General features: G+C 35.1%; 1 protein-coding gene across 4 annotated transcripts in view; it reads left to right on the top strand.

The window, feature by feature from the left end:
- The window catches only part of LOC131669076 (glutamate receptor ionotropic, kainate 2-like), a 1,402,504-nt gene that overhangs the window by 1,258,683 nt on the left and 122,659 nt on the right, over positions 1 to 21,162 (top strand). For all 4 annotated transcript variants that reach the window (XM_058943701.1, XM_058943682.1, XM_058943691.1 and 1 more), the window contains one exon: positions 6,295 to 6,557. In XM_058943701.1, the coding sequence (XP_058799684.1) occupies positions 6,295 to 6,557 (263 nt within the window). The remainder of the gene's footprint in view (positions 1 to 6,294; positions 6,558 to 21,162) is intronic.

The following is a 21,162-nucleotide window of genomic DNA, read 5'->3' as shown; positions in this document are numbered from 1 at the left end:
GAACACGGTGCAAAAGCAGATAATGACATAACAGTTTCTGGAGACGGAACATGGCATAAGCGTGAGCATGGCATAAGAGGCCAGAGTTGCTCTGCGACGGAAGAAAATCGCTGCTGGGGCAGCTGATAAGCAAAAGGAAGGTACATTGTATGATCCTGGAATAGATGATACTGTATAGGTATATAAAAAAAATTTTTATCTGCATGTAAACTATACTCAAAACTTTAAAGGCGTTTTTCTCGAAACCACGTTCTCCAAGTCAGTGATCACTGAAACTCGAAAACGGTTATATCGATCCTCTTGAAATTATTTTACGTATAATTGTCCTCTGAAAGGACGAAGGATTTTTTCGTACGATGAAAGTTTTTTTTTTACAGCCGAAAAAGTGACGAAAATATGAGTAAAAAAAAAATTTGACTTTGAACGTCCGCCATGTTGCGAAAAATCAAAATATGACTAAACCCTTCGTCCATCCGGAGCATGAACTGATTTACTAAAGATCCTCGTTCGTTTTTTTTATTTCAGATGATCCAGACTGCTGCAATCGTGATCACCGCAAAACGTCTTTTTTTTGGAGTCTCGGCAAATTGACTATATCTCCTAATATTATGGACATTTTGACATAAAAATTTTTCTGTAACTTCTAGAAATGTGTATCTTTAATGTACAAAAAGATTTATTCATGAATAATAAAACCCGTCTTCACAAAAAATGTGCAAAAAAAGCGTTTTTTTTAGCCTTACAACTGGACCTAACCCCTTAAGTAAAATGATCATTTTCATCTATTATAAAGTATTCTAGTTATTAAAGAATAACACAAAGTCGTACAATAACATAGGCAAACAGCCAAAAAACAAAGATACGTACTAAGTGTACCTGAAGGTTTTTTATCCGCTGAATCCAAATCCGGCATTAGAATGGAGTCATCACGTCAAGTTCTCGAGATATCCTAACCTAAAAATGCAAAAAACACTCATTTCTGCCAACTTTGAGATTATGTGTAATAGCGTTAGCCGTCCTTGGCCGATAATCCTTTCCCGCTATCACCAAATTCTTTAAGGGGGAGGTAAGGGAGGCGGTGTATCGCTCCCAGCAAGGCAGAAGAGGAAAGGCGATCGCAATAAACATTACCTTTTACCAACCAAATACGTTTATTATAAAATCGCTACCTTGAGCGATGGTGAATAAAACAATCTATCAAACCTTAACCTAATACACAATAACTTCTTACCACTAAATGAGATGACCGGCACGTGAGCGCCTTGCCATCTCACAACCGACTCGATACACAATAAAGAAAGAAAACCTAATCACTAATTCAGCTGTGCCAGCCCGCGAGAGCCTAGCACAGTGCACAAGTCGCGAATAGCCAAAAAGGGTTAAAACCGATTAAGGAAGAGAAACGAGAGGAGAGAGTAGTTAAACGAAAGCTTATGGCTCAAGACATATATTGATTTAAATAGTGATATGCGTAAGCAAACGAAGAATAAGTTTGAGAAAAATGGTATTCAAACCATTCATCAATGCAGTGTACGACAAGACTACGAAAAGTGAATTAAAACGTATTAATGTTAAGTTGGTAAATAAGTGGGAAGAGTGTTATGGTACCGAATCTGTCATAGCTTGATCAAATTTCCATACTAGTGACATTTTCGATGATGAGCTGGTAACAATTCAACTCTTGCAAACGGAAGTCACAGTGAGAAAACCTATCTGCATAAGTCTTGCTGTTTGTTCACGCGATTTGTGCTCGTGCCAAACGGGCACGGGAGAAAGACAGAAAGAAAATTTTTAGAAAGTGTCAGTTCCTCAGGTTTGTCACGTCTGAATTGAGGAATTGATGCATGTGTTCGACAGGCGTACGACAGACACACTGCATGGGCCATAAACCTGAGGCAGCTGGATCGGTCTCACCCGAGGGCTGCGGAGGACCGCTTTGCTTATGTTTTTGGGCTAATTTGGTGCTCCGAGTGAGAAGTATTTAAGAACTCTATCTAAGTAGCAGTTAATTAGTTCCTCCTGAAAAGCAGAACGCTACACGGAATAGTTTTGCCCATTGTGTGTTTCCGTTGTTAAAGCCTAAGGACAAGAGTGCTTGATACCTTAGTGAGGAAGCGCTACTTCCTCGGAGTGCCTCCACGCCTGCGAACCAGTATCAGTGTTACGTCTCACGACGTATCTTTATAGATTTTTATTTTCCTAACACTAAGCAAGTTGTCCTCTCTGTATATACGAAGAGGGGTTAATAAATCTTTTCAAAATCCAAGAGATGGCGCTCGTCACACTTAAATTATGATGTTTTTGGCAAGCAATACTACGAACTAGATATCATACAAAGTTTTAGCTCGATTCATTAGGTCGTTTTTTTGTGAGCGTTGGTTGAACAAAAACTTATTGGTTTATTTGAAAAATGGAAAAAACAGAGTTTCGAGAGGTGATACAACATTTTCATTTGAAAGGCCTTACACCAAAATAAATCACAGATGAGTTGAACGCCGTTCATGCCAAGTCTGCCTCCGTGTTTAAGACTCTTTATAACTGAAATAATTTACTTGGTAAATTAATAATATTTGGTAAATGAATTTAAACGCGGCCGTACAACAACAAAAAATGAACCTCATTCAGGACGTCCCGTAGAAGTGAGTACGCCCGAAATGATCAATAAAATCGACGATATGGTGTTGAGTGATAGAAGATTAAAATTGCGAGAATTAGTTGAGACTACAGGGGTATCAAAGGGTAAAATCATTTCAATTTTGCATGAAAAATTGGGGATGAAAAAAATAGAGTAAACCAATGCAACCTCGGTGGCAATAAAAAATAAAATGTACATATACGCGATGTAAAGCAAAGTAATTGCAAAGTTTTTTGAATCAATTTACTATTACTATCTAACCTGTCTAAACTGTGTGTAAAAAAGCTTAAAACAAGACAAATAAACAATATGTAAAATCAATTCGTTAAATATTGATTTAATAAATTTCATTGATAAAATTTTTCTTACTTCCATTCCAATAGCAATAGCAATAGCAAGTGCAAAAAATCAACGAGCTCATTCAAATCATTCCAGTATAGATATCAATATCGTTTGATGTATCCTTGTAGTTAAGTAAAGATGTGTCAGTCTTTAGCTCTTGTCTTTTTTTAGATTTTTTAACCAAACTAAACAATGAATTAACTATTTTATTGAATTTGTTGCTGCTATAAGTTTATATAGCTGTATTTGGATTAGTTTTTCTCATGAATACTAGATATCACAAAATTTTGTTTGTAGCTCTTGAGATCATTTTGAAGCATTAAATTTGATTAGGTTACTTTGCCACAAGTAACTTCCTTGAGCCTTGTGTTTTTGAATATGGAAACTATCAATTTCTACATTATTTTTTTAATAATAACCGTATAAATACCCAGCATACGAGGCCTGTTTCCGATGTATCCGATTTACGTTCATAGCTTCGCTCAGTGAGAGACTCAGGCGACCTCTGGAAAGTAGAAACGTTACCAGTAACTCCTAATCTTCTCGTCAGTAGCTCGAAATACCGAGGAAACGCCGTAGTTCCCGCGCAATATGTATTTGTTTAGAACGCGTTTGTCGCAATTCATTTATTGCTAAAAATGGCTGGCTTCAATCTCGCTGAAAGTTGTGCGGAAACTATTGGAATGTTGCAAAAGGCCTTTAAAGATGAGTGTATGGGCAAAACCCAAATAAAAGAGTGGTATAGGTGGTTCAAAAGTGGCCGCACATCTGATGACAGTAATTCTGGCTCTGGTCTGGTTTTCTTCGATTATAAGGGCGTTGTGTACTACGAATATGTTCCTATAGGCTAAACAATCAACAAAAAACTCTACGTTAAAGTCTTGGAAAGATTGCATGATGCAATCAGAAGAAAACGACCAAAACCTTGTGCATCAGTATTTATTGAAACATAGTGTTGCGCAGCTCCGCCAGCCTCCATACAGTCCCGTTATAGTTTCTGCGACTTTTGGCTGATTCCTCGATTGAAAATGCCATTTAAGGGACATCGATTCGACGATAAAGAGACTGTTGAAACTAATGCGATGAATGCATTAAAGACGATTCAAAATCTGACTTTCAAGAATGCTTTAATAAGTAGAAATGTCGATATGAGCATCTTATTCTATCAAATGGAGACTACTTTGAAGGATGCTACTCCCAGCATAACGATGGTTACCAAATTAAGCGTCAAGAAATCGAGGTAAATCTGATACTTTTGGGACAGTCCTCGTATATGTCCTACTTTGTTCTTTACATTCTCTATAAATCAAGTCTGAAAAAAAGAGAATAATTTTTATCTAATGCGTGACGAGGACAAGCAGTTTTCTTGCCTTTCGTTTGCTGTCCCTCATTTTCCCGTTATTCTCAGCAAGGCATGTTGGACAGTATTAGGCACATAGTGTAAATGCAGCTAACTAGTGGCTTTCGTTTTAGTCACCGATGATTGTCAAGCAAGCCCAAAGGAGAGCACCGCAAAAACGCAGCGAAAAAAAAGCGAAAGAGCTAGAGAGAACACGCACCTATTATGCAGGTGTAGGCAAGCATACGATGCAAGACCCATAAGTGTTGCATCGTATGCTGCCTAAAAAAAAGAATTAGGTCAAGAGAGAATGTTAAGAGAGAGAGAGAGCGAGAGAGAGAGAGAAGGACACCGGTAATCGCGAGTAGGCCACGGCCGGTAGTTTTTCAGCAGTTTTTTCGCGGGCTCCTTGACGTGAAATTGAAAAGTGAGCAAGTTCGCCCGTTTGATTACAGAAAAAGAAGCAGTGTCTTGTTCGTTCGCTACAAGGAGGTTCACTAGCCCGTGTTGACAAGAGACCCTTCGTACAGAGGAATACCTCAAGTTAATTACAGACGGAACGCTTTCGTTGGTCTCGCACAAACGCCCAGCCACCACGAGGATGGAGACGTTTTAATTAGTTTTTGCCCAGTAACAAACGCCTAACTAGAGAGATTTGTATCACCCGGCAAAGTAAGAACAAAATAAAGGTTAGGTTATCACTCTTCTTGGTCTCTCTCTCTCTCTCTCTCTCTCTCTCTCTCTCTCTCTCTCTCTATCTCTCTATCTCTCTATCTCTCTCTTTCGGATTTCATTTGTTAGATTAAGTACGGTAATATTCAGTAGCCAAGCGTTCACTCTTTGGCTAAATGAGATACTTTTGTACGAGTAGCGGCTCTTCATCAACGTAGATGGTCAAGGCGATTCGGATGTCGGATAAATCACGGTTCCGTTGGTATTAATGATAAGGTCCTCACCTTCATCGTATTGTTAACAGCAATAACAAGTTTTGCGAGTTAGTTCTGTTCACATTATTTGTTTTAATAATAAATTTTGCGATTTAGTTCTGTTCATATTATTTATATTAATGGTAATTTTTTCGAGTTAATTTTGTTCATATGGTTTATATTAATAATAAGTTTTGTGTTGAATTTAAAAAGTTTGTGCACGAAATAATTTACTGATCTATCCTCCTTCCTCAACGCCCCCTTGATCGTTGAGAGCGAAAGTGCTTCTCTTAACCCCCTTAAGAAATTGGTTCAAAAGTACCATGATGACGCGTCTGACTTTGTTACCAATGTATTCATATACTGATTGCCAGTTAAATTCTCATTACCGTCGGTTCAGATAAACTGTTAACAATCTATGTAGTATCATACGTAACAGTAGCATCATTATCTTCAGCACTAAGCTGCGTTGAAGGATTTTTATAGGGCTTTATAAAGTAAAGAACTTATAGAATCAGATATATTTTTAAGCAAATAACTTGTAGAATAAGATTTTAACAATTGAAAAATTTTCAATTGATACAAAAAAGTATTCATTACTTAATTACAGAAATTTAAAAATTCTACGCAAAATATAATTCTAGACTTCAAAACTATCCAAATAAACTTTTCAACAAATTTCTCAAGACTTACATCGCCAACATCAGATTAAAAAAACATAAACTATCTAATTGCTTCTGAAAGGTTCAGATCACACATTATTTGAGAGTCAATGTCAAATCACGCATGATCTGAGAGAATGATCTTATAAAGTATCAGGTTATATTATGTTTGATCTAGGAATGTTCATTTTAAAACGCACTGGATTCAGATCATGTATGATCTGAAAGTATTGATCTCAAAATACACAGACTTAACTCAAAGATCACTGAGCTCATGCCCCCAGAGCTGATACCCCCTGACTTAAGATCTCTGCTGCATATTTACTTGTAAAGTATTATTTGTTATAGATAATTTTATAAACTAAAATATTTCGTTCGTGTAATTTTCAGATTCACCATACCGAACAATGATTAGTACGGCCATATTACATTTGCAAGAAAAAGGTGACTTGCAAGATCTGAAAAAAAAATGGTGGTCCGAAAAGGGAGGAGGACAATGTAACGATTCGAGTGAACCAGTTAATTCAAATGAATTAGGTATGCCACATGTAGGAGGTGTTTTCATCGTACTGATTTTGGGATGTTTTATATCAACTTTAATTGCAGTTATAGAGTTTTTATGGAATATTAGAAAAGTTGCTGTTGAAGAAAAGGTATTCTTTTATTTATATAAGGGAGAGATCAAATCGTACAAATCTTTAATGAAATAATAGAGATTAATTTTAAGCATAAAAATATATTTTAATTTTATATATTTTTCGACTTTGTTTTTTTATCTCGAGTCGAAAAATGCATATTTCTTGATTCGAAGTAATAAAATGAAAAATATATTTTTTTATTATTACTCCAAGTTTATTTACAATCTGTCTCACATATTGAAATAATAAACAAATTTTGTTGCTATTAGTCATATATATTTAATAAATAGCAACATACTCCAATGAGTATACTGCCTTTGTTTTACAGTATATTAATTTATTTGCGCATTCAATAGTTTATGTTTCTTCAATCTGATGTGGGTGATGTAGGTCTTGAGAAGTTTGTTGAAAAGCTTATTTGGATGGTTTTAAAGTGTGGAATTATATTTTGAATAGAATTTTTAAATTTCTTCTTTAACTGTATGTATCTGTAAATCATTTCGGATAATTTCATTCGGTATGAACCATGGGACCCGTGCTATAGTGAATAGAACTTTCAATTGAAATCTTTCCAGGATTTCAATATTCGAGTTATAAGCAGTATCCCATAGTTAAATGCCATATGTCCAGACTGATTTAAGTACAACTTTATATAGCAGCGTTTTTTTTTTCAATTGACAGCTCCTATTTCATTCCAAAGAGCTAGTACATTTTCTCCATTTTAGACTGCACTGCTTACGTTTAGTAATTATATGTTCTTTCCATGTAAGTCTTCGGTCTAAGTGAATACCTAGATATTTTACTTAATTATACCTATTATTTTAAATAAATTACTTATTATTATACCAAAACCGAAAGAAAAAAGTAGAGCTCACGATTTTGTAAAAAAGTTTAGTAAAAAAAAATTTTTAAATAAAAATTAATCACTTTAAAGATTACGGTTTCAAATGAGATAACATAGTTGTTTTTAAACTCAGTAACTTTCACTTTATTATTCAACAATAATTTTCAAAACTTGTCAATATATTATAAATCTGAAAAATAAATATATTATGTATATAACGTTATAAATATTGTAACGGGGGGATAAACCTGCAAAATGAGAAATTTATATAAGAGCAAACTCCCACGATGCAGAGCAAACCGCCGCTCCGTTAACACGTATGTTAATACGTGTATTCGCCTTAACGTCAGCTGACTTAACTTGGTTGTCTTCGATCAAGCGGAGTTGAACTCACCTTAAGTCACGTGCCCTGTGACACACGATGAGTTTTAAGTGTAATCGACTTTGCTCCTAATCCACTTAATCCCCTAGCTATGATCGGATTAAAACTTAAGCCTATTTCAATTGTTTAATCTATTAGGAAAAATTATATGACGAAATCGGCGAATAATTTTAATAGATTTTATTAATAAAAATTTCTACAGTCTTTATCGGGCCGAAAGACTGACGCACGCGAACAGGATTTACAATTAAATAACTTTCGGTGAGAAAGAGAGAGAGAGAGAAGATACGAAAATTGGCGCGATCTAACGCTCGGCGCGAATACAAAATTATCAACGCTAACGCGGCTGAACAAAATAATAAATATATTTTGACACGCGATAATAAAGGGAGGTGCACCTACCCTGCGGTGCAATTACGGTGATCAGCCGTAATTGTTGATGTCAGCAAAATATCAACTGCCTCCGGTCCTAGGTTATCAGCTGTGCTGCCTCGTACCACCTATCAGCTGCAAATCTGCTGCTACCAAAACGCTGCAATCCGTAGGTCTCGTTGTTGCACTCACGCGCGTAATTATTATGGACAAGAAACTATTAGTCGGCGAGAAAAAATAGTGCAAATAACTTCGGCGATATCTACTTGTCACAACAGCTGAGACGTAACTGCTAATTTGAAAGATCGCGCGCCCCCTCTCTCTCTCAATACTTAGAACTAACGCGCGAAAATCAGAATCGCGAACGGTTCGATTAATTGAATCGACTACCGTTGCAATATACAATATAACTAGATCATAGTTTTTAACACCTACCACTTTTTATCAGTTTTTTCTCTTATCACTCTTGTTAGTTCATCGTCATTTTTTTTGCAATCCATTTGTAACATTCTTCAAAAACTTTACTTTCATCATGAAATAAATATTCGATATATACATCGAAAACATTCGCTTGTCAGTAGGTACATTGAACTGACTGCGTGCTCTGCTTACCGAAGCTCAAGCCACACTCAAAATGTTTGTTTACATGCGGACACATGAAATTACCTGCGATCAGCATTTACACCAGTTCAAAAGAAATATATTTGTGTCGGATATAAATAAATTTATTTATAAACAATGCCTCTAAATAAAAAAAATTTTTTCTACATTACACAAATTTAAAATTTTTTTTGTTCGCTCTTATCTCAATCCCATATGATATTAATTTTGAAATCTTTTGATATATATTTTCTCACACAACGACGTAAAGTTGGCAGGTATGTTCAAGTATTTATCTGTTATACTTTACACGTGCAAATAAAAAACTAATTTTTTCTATCGAGTGAATAATAGAGTACTCACATTTTGAATCTCTCTAAATTTTTACCTAAAAGTCTCATATTAAAAAATAAAACAGATGTAATTAGAGTTTCTTAAAGAGTAACGAAAAAAAAATTACATCCGGTTATAGAAAAAGTTATTTTTTTAATTTGACTAAAACCGACTTTTTTTAAATATTGAAAAATGCAGTTTCCTGTACATTTAAATTGATTTTTTCACTCTGAGACTAGGCACACTTAAGAAAACTATTTCGTTGCAATAAACAAGCCTAGACTATAGTAAAATAATTTTATTAGATTTTTTGAAAACGACTTATTTTTATAATGGCCTTAAGAAAAAAAAATTATGTGGCAGTTCTTTTTAAAATTAATCAAAAATTAGAATATTCCATTTTTTTGCGGGAAGTTATTAAATCTTGATCATAACGTGAATAGAGTAATCTCATTTTATCATTATATTCTCTTTTAGAAAATATTTTTTAATGTTGTGAAAAACTTCCTGGTCATGCTCAAATATAACGGTTTCTCGAAAGTTAAAAGTTTCGTGGATTTCCTGATGTATGTGTTACAACGGTAGTCAATTCAATTAATCGATCCGTTCGCGATTCTGCTTCTCACGCGTTAGTTCGAACTTAATTAAGAGAGAGAGAGGGGGGGCGCGCGATCTTTTGAGTAAGCAGTTACGCCTCAGCTGTTTACGTGTTGATACCGCCGATTTTGTTTTGCACCTGGTTTCGCCGAGTGATTATAAGTTTTACTGGGACAATTACGTGCGTGTGTGCTACGACGGTATTGTATCAGCAAGCAGCGGTAAGGAAGCAGCAGATTGCAGCGGATAAAAGGAGATCTAGGCAGCGCAGCTAATAATTTGGAGGGCAGCGGGAGTTGATTCAGTATCTTGAACAATTACGGCTGATCACCGTAATTGCACCGCAGGGTAGGTGCACCTCCCTTCATTACCGCGTGACAAAATACATTTAGTATTTTGTCAATCATAATAGCGATATTTTTTTTTGTTTTCGCGCCGAGAGTTAGTTCGCCGTAAAATTCGAATTTTCCCTCTCTCTCTCTCTCTCTCTCTCCGAACATTATTCATTGTAAATCCTATTCGCGTGCGTTAGTCTTTCGGCCCAACTAAGACTGTAGTGATTTTTTATTAATTAATGTCAGTTGAATTTATTCGTTGATTACGTCATTTAATTTTCCCATTAACTTAAGTAATTGTAAAAGGCTTAGGTTTTAATCCGATAACATCTAAGGGATTAAGCGGATTAGGCGTAAAGTCGCTCACACTTAAAATTCATCAAGTGTCACAAGGTACGTGAATTAAGGTGAGTTTAACTCCATTCAACAGAAGACAATTAAGCAAAATCATCTGACGTAAAGGCGAATTCACGTACAATCATACGTGTTTAACGGAGCGGCGGTTTGCTCTGCATCGTGGCAGTTTGTTCTTAAATAAATTTCTCATTTTTTTAGATAACCGCTCCCGCTACAGCATATATATATATATATATATATATATACAGTTTAATCCAATAGGAGGACAAATATTTTTTGGAAGTGTGAATATCGTAGATATTGATTTACTTTCATTTACTATTATTCTCCAGGAGTTGAACCAATTTCAAAAGAGATTTTTTATATAGTTTTGTAGTGTTTTGATTGTTTTTGGAGCCTCTAGGTATACTGTTAATATTTCTGTATCATCTACACTACCATCCATAAAGATTTGCCATCCCCTTGCTGAAATCATCAAAACTTTAGAGTTTTATAGCTCAGTTTCTATAAGAGCTAGAAAATCCTTCAGGGTCTCATTTGAAAGGTCTTGGCAAGAAATTTAAAATGTTGTAGAACATAATTAATTTTATTTGTTTTTTGTACAACTTGTGACGTCATAAACAAATTGTTTTTTTTTTAATTTTTTCACATCAACTTCGACCCCGATTTATTTATATAAGGGATTCTACGATGGAAAAACTGTATAAGCCATTCGATAGAGCTTCCAAAAAGCTACAAAATCCATATCCGGAAAATTTTTTTACCTTTATTTTTTATGAGCTATATGGTGTTTTATACAAAAACAAAGATTTTCAAAAAATGGACTGTATTTTTTTTATTTTCAACTCTAAAGAAAAAACTCTCAGAAGAAAAAATGTAGTATTTTGCAAGAGCTATCAAATGCGCCACTCAGAATTAAAAAAAAAAATTTTTTTTTTAATGTTTTTTACAATTGAAATTTTTCTAGAAAAAAAACTGAAATTACATATATTTAATAAAATTATTAAGTAACTAGTATCTATAACTGAATGGGCTTACAAACAATGATAACAAGATACATTTATTGAACCATAATTTATTACTTACTCAGAATAGATTAACATAACTTGGTTACAATTTTTCTACTAAATTTATTTATGACAACGTTTCAATAATAACATAACAATAATAATTTCATTTTTTATAATACTAATAACGCTTGTAATTAATATATTATCACAATCTGAATATAAATTTCAGTTGTAAACAAAAACGAAACAATACTAATTATTTAAACGTTTTTTTCATCGAAATGTCCACCTTTGTTTGCTATAACTACTTTACAAATTCGAGGCATTCGTGCTACAATTTTCTCTAAAGTTTTTGCACTTATTTTTTTCCACTCATTTTCTAAGATATTCCAAAGATCCTTCTGGGAAGTAGGTTCTACCTTCCTTACAGTTCTATCTAGATCATCCCACAATAGTTCGATAGGGTTAAGATCAGGACAGTACGGTGGCCATTCTATCACAACTTTTTTTTTTTCTTCTCCAATTGAGCAAGATAACTTTTACATAACTTTGAAGTATGCTTTGGGTCGTTATCTTGTTGGAACATAAATTTGCGACCAATTATTCTTGTTCCGGAAGATACATTTTTTTCAAGAATTTTTTTGTAACATTCTTATTTCAACTTGCCATCAATTTTAAGAAGGTCACCAACCTTAGAACCACCAAACAACCCCATACCATTACTAAGCCGCCACCATGTTTAACCGAAGCACACATATTTTTCTCTAAATGTTTTTGCTTATTTTTTCTCCGCACAAAACATCTGCGTTTACTACCAAAAACCTCGAATTTGCTCTCATCAGACCACGAAACTTTTTTCCAATCATCAATGGTCCAAATTTTATGTTTTCTGGCCCAAGCCAATCGTTTCTTTTTATTAATCGGTTTTAGTAAAGGCTTTTTAATTGCTATTCGACCGTATAGTCCATCTTCATGAAGTCGTCTCTTTATCGTAGTAACAGTAAGTTTAACATCATACGCTTTTTGAGTTCCAACAGCAAGTTCGAGTGCCGTGAGTCTTGGATTATGTGTACTTGTACTACAAATGTGTTTATCAGTAGCGCTCGTAGTTTTCCTAGGCCTTCCTGAAATTTTTTTGTTTTTGATATTTCCTTGAGTTATGAATTTTTTAATGTTATAATCAACTGTTCTTCTTGGAATATTCAAAATTTTGGAAATTTCATTATTACTTTTATTCACTTTATGCAAGGCTACTATCTCAGATCGCTCTTCAATGCTTAAGTTTCTTTTTTTCGTCATTTTTAATGAACAAAAAATACATGCATAATTTACTGACTAGATTGGACACATTGATATTTCACTCATTAAAGCTGATAAGAGACTCAATTTCCATACGTATTCTCTGCTATATGTATGCATTCATGAAAGTCAAGTAAATCAAACCACGTAAACGCTCAGTGATTATCACAGTGATTATCGGTGAGCACAATACTGTAGAAAGTCATTAAAAATGAAAACTATGCAAATTCCTCTGTTACAAACGTCGAATATAATAAATGTATCTTGTTATCATTGTTTGTAAGCCCATTCAGTTATAGATACTAGTTACTTACTAATTTTATTAAATATATGTAATTTCAGTTTTTTTTCTAGAAAAATTTCAATTCTAAAAAACGTGAAAAAAAAAAAATTTTTTTTTTTAAATTCTGAGTGGTGCATTTGATAGCTCTTGCAAAATACTACATTTTTTCTTCTGAGAGTTTTTTCTTTAGAGTTGAAAATAAAAAAAATACAGTCCATTTTTTGAAAATCTTTGTTTTTATATAAAACACCATATAGCTCATAAAAAATAAAGGTAAACAAATTTTCCGAATATGGATTTTGTAGCTTTTTGGAAGCTCTATCGAATGGCTTATACAGTTTTTCCATCGTAGAATCCCTTATATAAATAAATCGGGGTCGAAGTTGATGTGAAAAAATTAAAAAAAAAACAATTTGTTTATGACGTCACAAGTTGTACAAAAAACAAATAAAATTAATTATGTTCTACAACATTTTAAATTTCTTGCCAAGACCTTTCAAATGAGACCCTGAAGGATTTTCTAGCTCTTATAGAAACTGAGCTATTAACTCTAAAGTTTTGATGATTTCAGCAAGGGAATGGCAAATCTTTATGGACGGTAGTGTACGTATGTTGCTGTCAAGATATTAATAGATTTCAATAGGGTCGAGGTGTATAACAGATATAGTGTTGAATCTAGAACACTGCCATGCGGTACTCCTGATTTTATTAACTGACGTTTTGATACGTTTTTATTTATTTTAACTTGATAGGCTACATCGAGTAGATAAGACTGTAATAATTCGTAGTAGGGTTGAGTAAAAAATCTCGAGTTTGTGCAGTAACCTTTTATGCCAAACCTTGTCAAGAGCCTGGGCAACATCCAGGAATATACTAGTACAGTATTGTTTATCTTCAATGGCTTTCCTAGAAACAGATACTATTTTATTTACTTGCTCAATCTTGTAATGGTTACACGTGAAACCGCATTATTTGAAATGTTAGGGATAAGTTTTCTATTTAATATTATTCTATTAATTCTATCTAGATTTAGTTTTCCGAAAATTTTAGAAAGTGCTGATAAAATACTAATCGGTCTACATATATGACGTTACTACTTCTAGTTCTTTACCGGGTTTAAGTATTAAAACAATCTCTGCTACATTCCATTGGAAAGAGAAATAGCAGAGACACAAGCATGCATTGAAAACAATTGTTTGGTATCTTATTACAATTGAGGGTAATATTTTGATCATTTTTTCTGTGATATAATCAGAATCGGAAGCTTTTCTATTCTTAATATTATTAATAATTTGCAATATTTCCTTTATCTTAATTGATTTGATTGGTATACTATCATGGGCGTTAAAGCCTTCTAGTAAGATTTCTTCTTCTTCCGTGAATCATCATTGATGAGGCTTGAATACTGTACTAAGATAATTTTCGAACGTTTCAGCTTTTTCCTCGTCCGATCTTGTACAGTTACCACCGGGTTTTATAATACGTGGTATAAATGTAGTTGGTCTTTTATTTCATTTAGTGGCTTTCCATAATGAGTAATATGTTGCTTCTGTAGGACTCTGTGATTTGAGATAATACTGCGTTTGTCTGTTTATTTTTTCATATAATATTTTCTTTAAATATTTGGAAGCTTTATGTACTTTAATTTTGTCTTCGCTCGGTCTAATTGTCTGTTTTCTCTTTTCTTTTATTTTTAAGGTTATTTTAGTGGACGTAATTTACTGTCTTTTATTTCTATTTATTCTAGTAGAACATTTGTTAATAGTTTCTCTTAGAATTATGTTGAGTGAGTAGATGCTGTTTTCTATATTATTAACTATTTTAAAAGAAACGTTGCAGGTTATGCGTTCCTCTATGTAAAGAGCCTACTTATTCCAATCGACTTTTATGTTATTGTTTACTTTATTAAGTACTTGATGGTGTAGAGTAATTAGTACCGGCGAATGATCTGATAGTAAATCTCAGCAAGATGACACTTTGAAATAATTTTTGTTTACACCGTTTTATAGAAAAGTCAATCAAATCCTGAAACTTGTTTATTTTTGTAGGCCAGTATATCGATTCTCCAGTGAATACCGGAATGTGGTTATTTTTTTGTAGCATTTCATAGAGTACTCTGCCTTTGTATGTTGGAGTTGATGATTTTGATCCCTAGTGTTCTTTTGTAATTGTTTTGTTTGAGTAAACAACTGATATTGTTATCGATCCTTCTTTATCCTTGATGATTACACTGGTTGCTTGTAAATAGATTTCACAATAAGTTTGGAGCTCGCTTTTCCAAGCTCGACTCAACCTCTCTCTTCACCGGAACAGACGGTGCATCCGCACCAGTTAACTTCAGCAGGTTTCTATCATAGAATTGTGGTTCTATCTCTATTCGCGAAGTGATAGTAATTGCTAGAGCCTGTTCGACCGTGGAGAGAACACCATGAACTTCCTCAGACTTTTTCCTTAGTGATTCGATCTCACTTCATGATACTCTTATCGGCCTTTCACGTCACGTCACGCTCCTAGGCTCGTTCATTGCGTCCGAATTAACACTAGGCTCAGCGTCTGTTTATTCATTGGCGCTACTCCTCTGGGTACTATCGATGAATTTATTTGGCCCGCTCCGAGAGTCCGGCCCTCATTTCGGTTTACGTCGCCAAGGTTCGCCCGATCTTAAAGCTTATCGGCAGGCATGCTCGTATCCGATACAGTGGATCTCCGTACCGGGATCCAAAGCTCAAAGCAGGTTACGACTTTTTACACCTGTTTGAACGCGATACGTTCCTCTTATCTTTGTAAATAAATAATCTTTCAAAGAGTACGGGTCAAAGTCCGATTTTTCCTCTAAGGTAGAACTTTTTCCTTGCTTCGTTTTTCTTCGCGCGTCTTCAACAATTGATCGATAACGACCGCACGACTTTTTCTCTTATCTATTATAAGCTTGCAATCACTCTTTCTCACGAAGCTGCGTTGCGCACGGTCGCCATTCCGGGTCTAGGCTTACTAATGTGAAGGAACGTCTCACCCTTAGCGAAAGATGCACCAAACATCCCATCCTTTACTAGGCCGCTTTTTAAGATCTGTTATACCTGACGCTCACCAACGTATCTTCTTGAGATCATCGAACATTCGAGACCGCGCGGCCCTCCGCACTATGGACCTTTAGAAAATATTTTGGACAAAATCAAACATTTTCTTATCAAAAAAAGATGCTGATTCGATTCCAACGGTATCTTAAAGATTAGTTAATATAGAATTAAGGAAAATTATTAGGGTTATTATAATTTGCACCTTTTACCTTCAAGAATAGGGTCATAATTGATCTTCCCATTTTTTCCCTCCAAACGAATGGCAATTTGACAAATAAATAGCATATTTTTGTAGAATATGAAACGATAAATCCGAATCCATTGTATGGAGTTTCGATTAAAATATGTTGGTTATTGAGAAATACGCTTCTAATCTCGAGAAAAGAACAGTTTTTTTTTGTTTTTGAACTGGGAATTGTGGTAATCATATTATTCTATAAACAAAATGTATATTTGTATAGAGCTTACAATCCATTGTCAAAATTTCAAATGAGTATATCTATCATTAAAGAAAACGAATCTAAATTCAAGGAAAACGCTGTGTTCCGTGATTTTCTTTGTTTATCAAATTGCGATACATGAATATCATCCTATTTCATGATAAAATTACATATTTACCTATGGTTATTCTGATGAAATGGGTTTTTTCTATTGTTATTTTTAGATCATATATTCTAAAGAAAGCCAAACATAGAAACTCATAATATCATAAATTGCACATGAAAATCTATAGCTAGCAATGATTTATTAATTTTATCCGTGATCATCTATATTCATGCGGCCTTTTCATGATTAGTTTAAAAATTACATGCGTAGTTCAATTAATAGCAATTTGTATGCATTTTTTCCGTTAATACCATATGAAAATTTCTGTTCTATTAATTTGTATAGTAGCCTCGACTAATTTGACATGAGGATCTGACATGAGAATATTGACATGGTTTTTATATCATCTTTATCTACAGGGTGGGCCATTTTAAATGACCCAGTTGATTTTCTCGGAAACTATGGGGGTTAGCGAAAAATAGTTCAGATGAAAGTTGCCCAACTTTGAGGGGGACATATCCCTGTGACCTTGGCTTTGACCTCTACGGTCATGTTCAAGGTCATTTGAAGGTCAACTTTGTTTTTTTAAATAGGAACCCCTATTTTTGACCCCAGATTCGGAAAGAGCGGGAAATTCTACGTTTAGGTAAGGTAATATATGTGGGATCTGCATGAACCCCAAGGCCATGTACAGGTCATTTTTCCGGCCTCAATAATCTGGGACGCCTAAGGTTAAGCGTAAACTCTTCAAACAAGTTTCTTCAACTTTCAAGGGTACACATCTGTATGACTTTGCCTTTGAACTTTCAGGTTATGTTCAAGGTCATTCCGCCTTCATCTTCGGTTACAGACTAACCTTCGTTTTTATGTTTTTCTCATTAAAGAATTATGTAGATATTTATTGTCATATTTTGACATCACCATTCCAAAATTCAGATGATAATCTTAAAGTTATTATTTGTATTTTGTAATTACATAAAATCAGAATGGTGTTACATGTAAATTAAATATTCATTGCAAAAAATTACTAATGCAACATCATACTACAAATGTATGAAAAATTCTTCAACTTAACAAAAACAAAATAACTTCAATTCCTTTACGTTCCAAATTTTGGAAAATCATCGAAAGGAAATTAATCATGAAATTTGAGTAATTTTTCAAATTTTCTATTTCCGTCAGTCTTAGAAGTTCCGATTGAAATTTCGTGATCTTAATTTTGTTTGAGTGATTGAAACCTCTAAAAATGTCTGACTATCAGCCGAATGAGATTATGGATATGTTATTGGTTTTAGGGACTAGTCATAATAATTATCCTGCTGTAGCTAGACTTTACGCTGAACGCTTTCCTCACCGACAACACCCAGATCATAGACAAATAAGTCGCATAACTCAGAGAGCTCATCGTGGACGTTTGGTTAGGCAACGCAGGCGTCACATGTATGATGCAAATGATGTACGTGTTCTGGTTGTTCTTGCAATCATTCACCTTGATCCTCATACTAGCAGTCGCCGAATTGAAAGAGGGCATGGTATAGCAAGAAGAACAGTTTTAAGAATTCTCAGAGTTCTAAAATATCATGCTTATCATATTACTTTGGTCTAGGAGTTACAATCTGCACATTTCCAACAGGGAATTGCATTTTGCCAATGGGCCTTACAGATGATACAGAATGATCCAATTTTTTTCAACTATGTCCTTTTTTCTGATGAGGCTAAATTCCAAAGTGACGGAAAACTTAATAGGCATAATTGCCACTATTGGTCGAATGAAAATCTGCAATCAATGGCCCCTAGGAAGACCATAAGTAAGCAACAGCCGAAAAAATCGACGCCGATATGCACAATTGTTGGTGATCTATATTCCATTATCGAAGCGAGAAGGTGATAGAGGAGGTACGACGTTCAGTATAACCCTAATAGCCACTGTGGAAGCTAACAAGAACGACAAAAAGTCGACTCGTAAGACATCTGAAAACTGTCCTAGCAACTGAGTACAAATTGGAAGTTGAAAAAAAGCCTCAATTAAATTCTGATTTGAAAAACTGTGCACGCTTAAGATACTTCATTCTCAATAAATTCTCACTAATTCACCAAAGGATCCCCAAGGAACCCCTAAGCAGGCTAACCTACATAACCCTGGGCAGAGCGACTTCTATCAACTAGGTATCTTAACAAAAATGCATTCCTCAACAACAGACAGGATAACCCACATTAACCCTGCATTTCTCATCCCCACAGACCCTTAGCACTTAGAAACCACCCCTACCATCCCCCAAGCAAGCTGACCTACCTAACCATGGGCAGAGCGACTTCTATCAACTAGGTATCTTAACAAAAATGCATTCCTCAACAACAGACAGGATAACCTACATTAACCCTGCATTTCTCATCTCCAGAGTCCCTTACAACCCTTAGAAACCACCCCTACCAACCCCCAAGCAGGCTAACCTACCTATTCCTGGGCAGAACTTTTCTTTTTTTACAAAAAAAAAAAAAGTTATCTGAGTTTGAGACAACACCCACATACTTATAGGTTTTTGATTTATTAGTTCTTCAATTTCGGACGCAAATCTAGTCTTCAAGTTTTTGAGTGCACTGAATCGGAATCTGAGGTTAGATTCAGTCCATCGCCCTCAGGTGTACCACTAGATAAAGAAGAACCTCGCCAATAGCATGAATAAGTTACTCCCGTGGCTCTGAGGTTACCTCATCTCTAAAGCAGATCCCAGACAATAAGAAGATTCTATTGCAGTGACCTCATATTATATGAGGCTGTGGAGTACCTCCATTCGAAGCTTTTACAGTTTGGAATAGGTATAATTCTCATCAAAGAAGATGAAAATCTGAAAATTCCTGCTACCATGGCATTTTATGGGGACGATGACAACTGCTCCAATGGAGATGTGTAGAATGATTCGCTCCCCAGAATGTTATGGTAACGAAGCCAGCGAAGGCACGCTGCCCTGTAGGGGGACGTTCGGGTGCGAGGATGATGCCGTAGTGTGTCCGACGACGAGTTGACATTGTCCTTGTCAAAGTCGGAAAGCCCTCATACTTAGCCCTGGAGAGGTATGAGGGTTATCACCTCCAGGACGGCGGACTCACCTGTGATCGGGCTAGGATCCTAAACGTGCGGGGCTCTTTACGAATTTATGGCTACTTCAACTCACAAAAACCAACCTCCAAAAACTACAAATCAACCACTCCACAATTGCCCTAGTGACTCTAATGTCTTCTGCTATGTCTGTGGAAAATTCGATGTCCATAAAAATCGGTTTCCCATCTCTGAAGAGATAAGAAAAATCTATAAAGATTGTTTTGGAAGTAATGTTAGAGCCTTGAATGATAGTTGGGTTCCATCGTCGATATGTAAGGCTTGTAATAACATGTTCACGCGCTGGAAGACTGCAAAAGAGCAGAGGGAAGAGATTCAACTCAAAATCAAACAACCGACTCGTTGGAGAAAGCCTCAAAATGAAAGGCAATGTTATTTTTGTAATACAAAAGTATCTGGGTTCAACGTAAGAAATAAAAGTAAAATAGTGTACGCGGATGTTTCATCAGTTACAAGAGCGATTGAATCCGATCCAATTAATAAGAAACAGAATGAAAATTTACCCTCCCCAGTGAGTCAATCAAAAACTGATGACAGGGGTGATGATTTGAGTGAACAAGATGATAGATGCAACGAATCAGATAGATCTGACGATGAAGATGAACCCAAGGACGAAGAGGAATCTGAGGACGAAGATGGAGACTTTAAACAATACAATACTAAAAAGAAGTCTATTATATTGTATACACAAAAAGCATTGAATGACTTGATAAGAAATATAGGACTCCCTAAAGACGCGGCAGAATATTTAGCTTCAGATCTGAAGAGGAGAGGTATGCTAGAACATGGTGTTACATCAACTATCTACAGAGATAGAGAAAAGGATTTCCGTAAATACTTCGATGAAGAACAGACTGAAAAAGGTAAGCTAGTCTACTGTAACAACGTTAAAGGACTCATTAATACACTGAAGTCTGATATATACAAGTCTGAGGATTGGAGGCTCTTTATTGACTCATCAACCCGGAGCTTAAAAGCAGTGCTGCTCAATAATAAGAATGTATTCGCACCGCTGCCGATCGCTCACTCAACCCAGTTGAAAGAGGAATACACAAATTTGAAATTACTTTTGGAAAAAATCCATTATTCAGAGCACAACTAGCTTGTATGTGGTAATCTCAAAATCTTATCCATGATTTTGGGACAACAATCAGGATTCACCAAGACACCCTGCTATCTCTGTTTATGGGATAGTAGGGATCGTAAAAACCACTTTAAAAAATCAAAATGGGATCCAAGGCTGACATTTCAAACAGGAGTACACAACATCATCGCTAAGCCACTCGTGGAACCTTCAAAAATTTTGATTCCCCCACTTCACATCAAGCTTGGACTGATGAAACAATTCGTCAAGGCAATTGATAAAAATGGAGATTGCTTCCAATATTTGTGTCAAAAGTTCCCTCAAATTTCAGATGCCAAGTTGAAAGAAGGAATTTTTGATGGACCTTAGATACGGAAAATGTT

Source organism: Phymastichus coffea, unplaced genomic scaffold (assembly GCF_024137745.1).
Source record: "Phymastichus coffea isolate CEN01 unplaced genomic scaffold, Cenicafe_Pcof_1.1 PCOF00007, whole genome shotgun sequence".
Classification (NCBI taxonomy): domain Eukaryota; kingdom Metazoa; phylum Arthropoda; class Insecta; order Hymenoptera; family Eulophidae; genus Phymastichus; species Phymastichus coffea.
The sequence above is the reverse complement of the archived record's forward strand: the minus strand, read 5'-3'. Positions and strand labels throughout refer to the sequence as shown.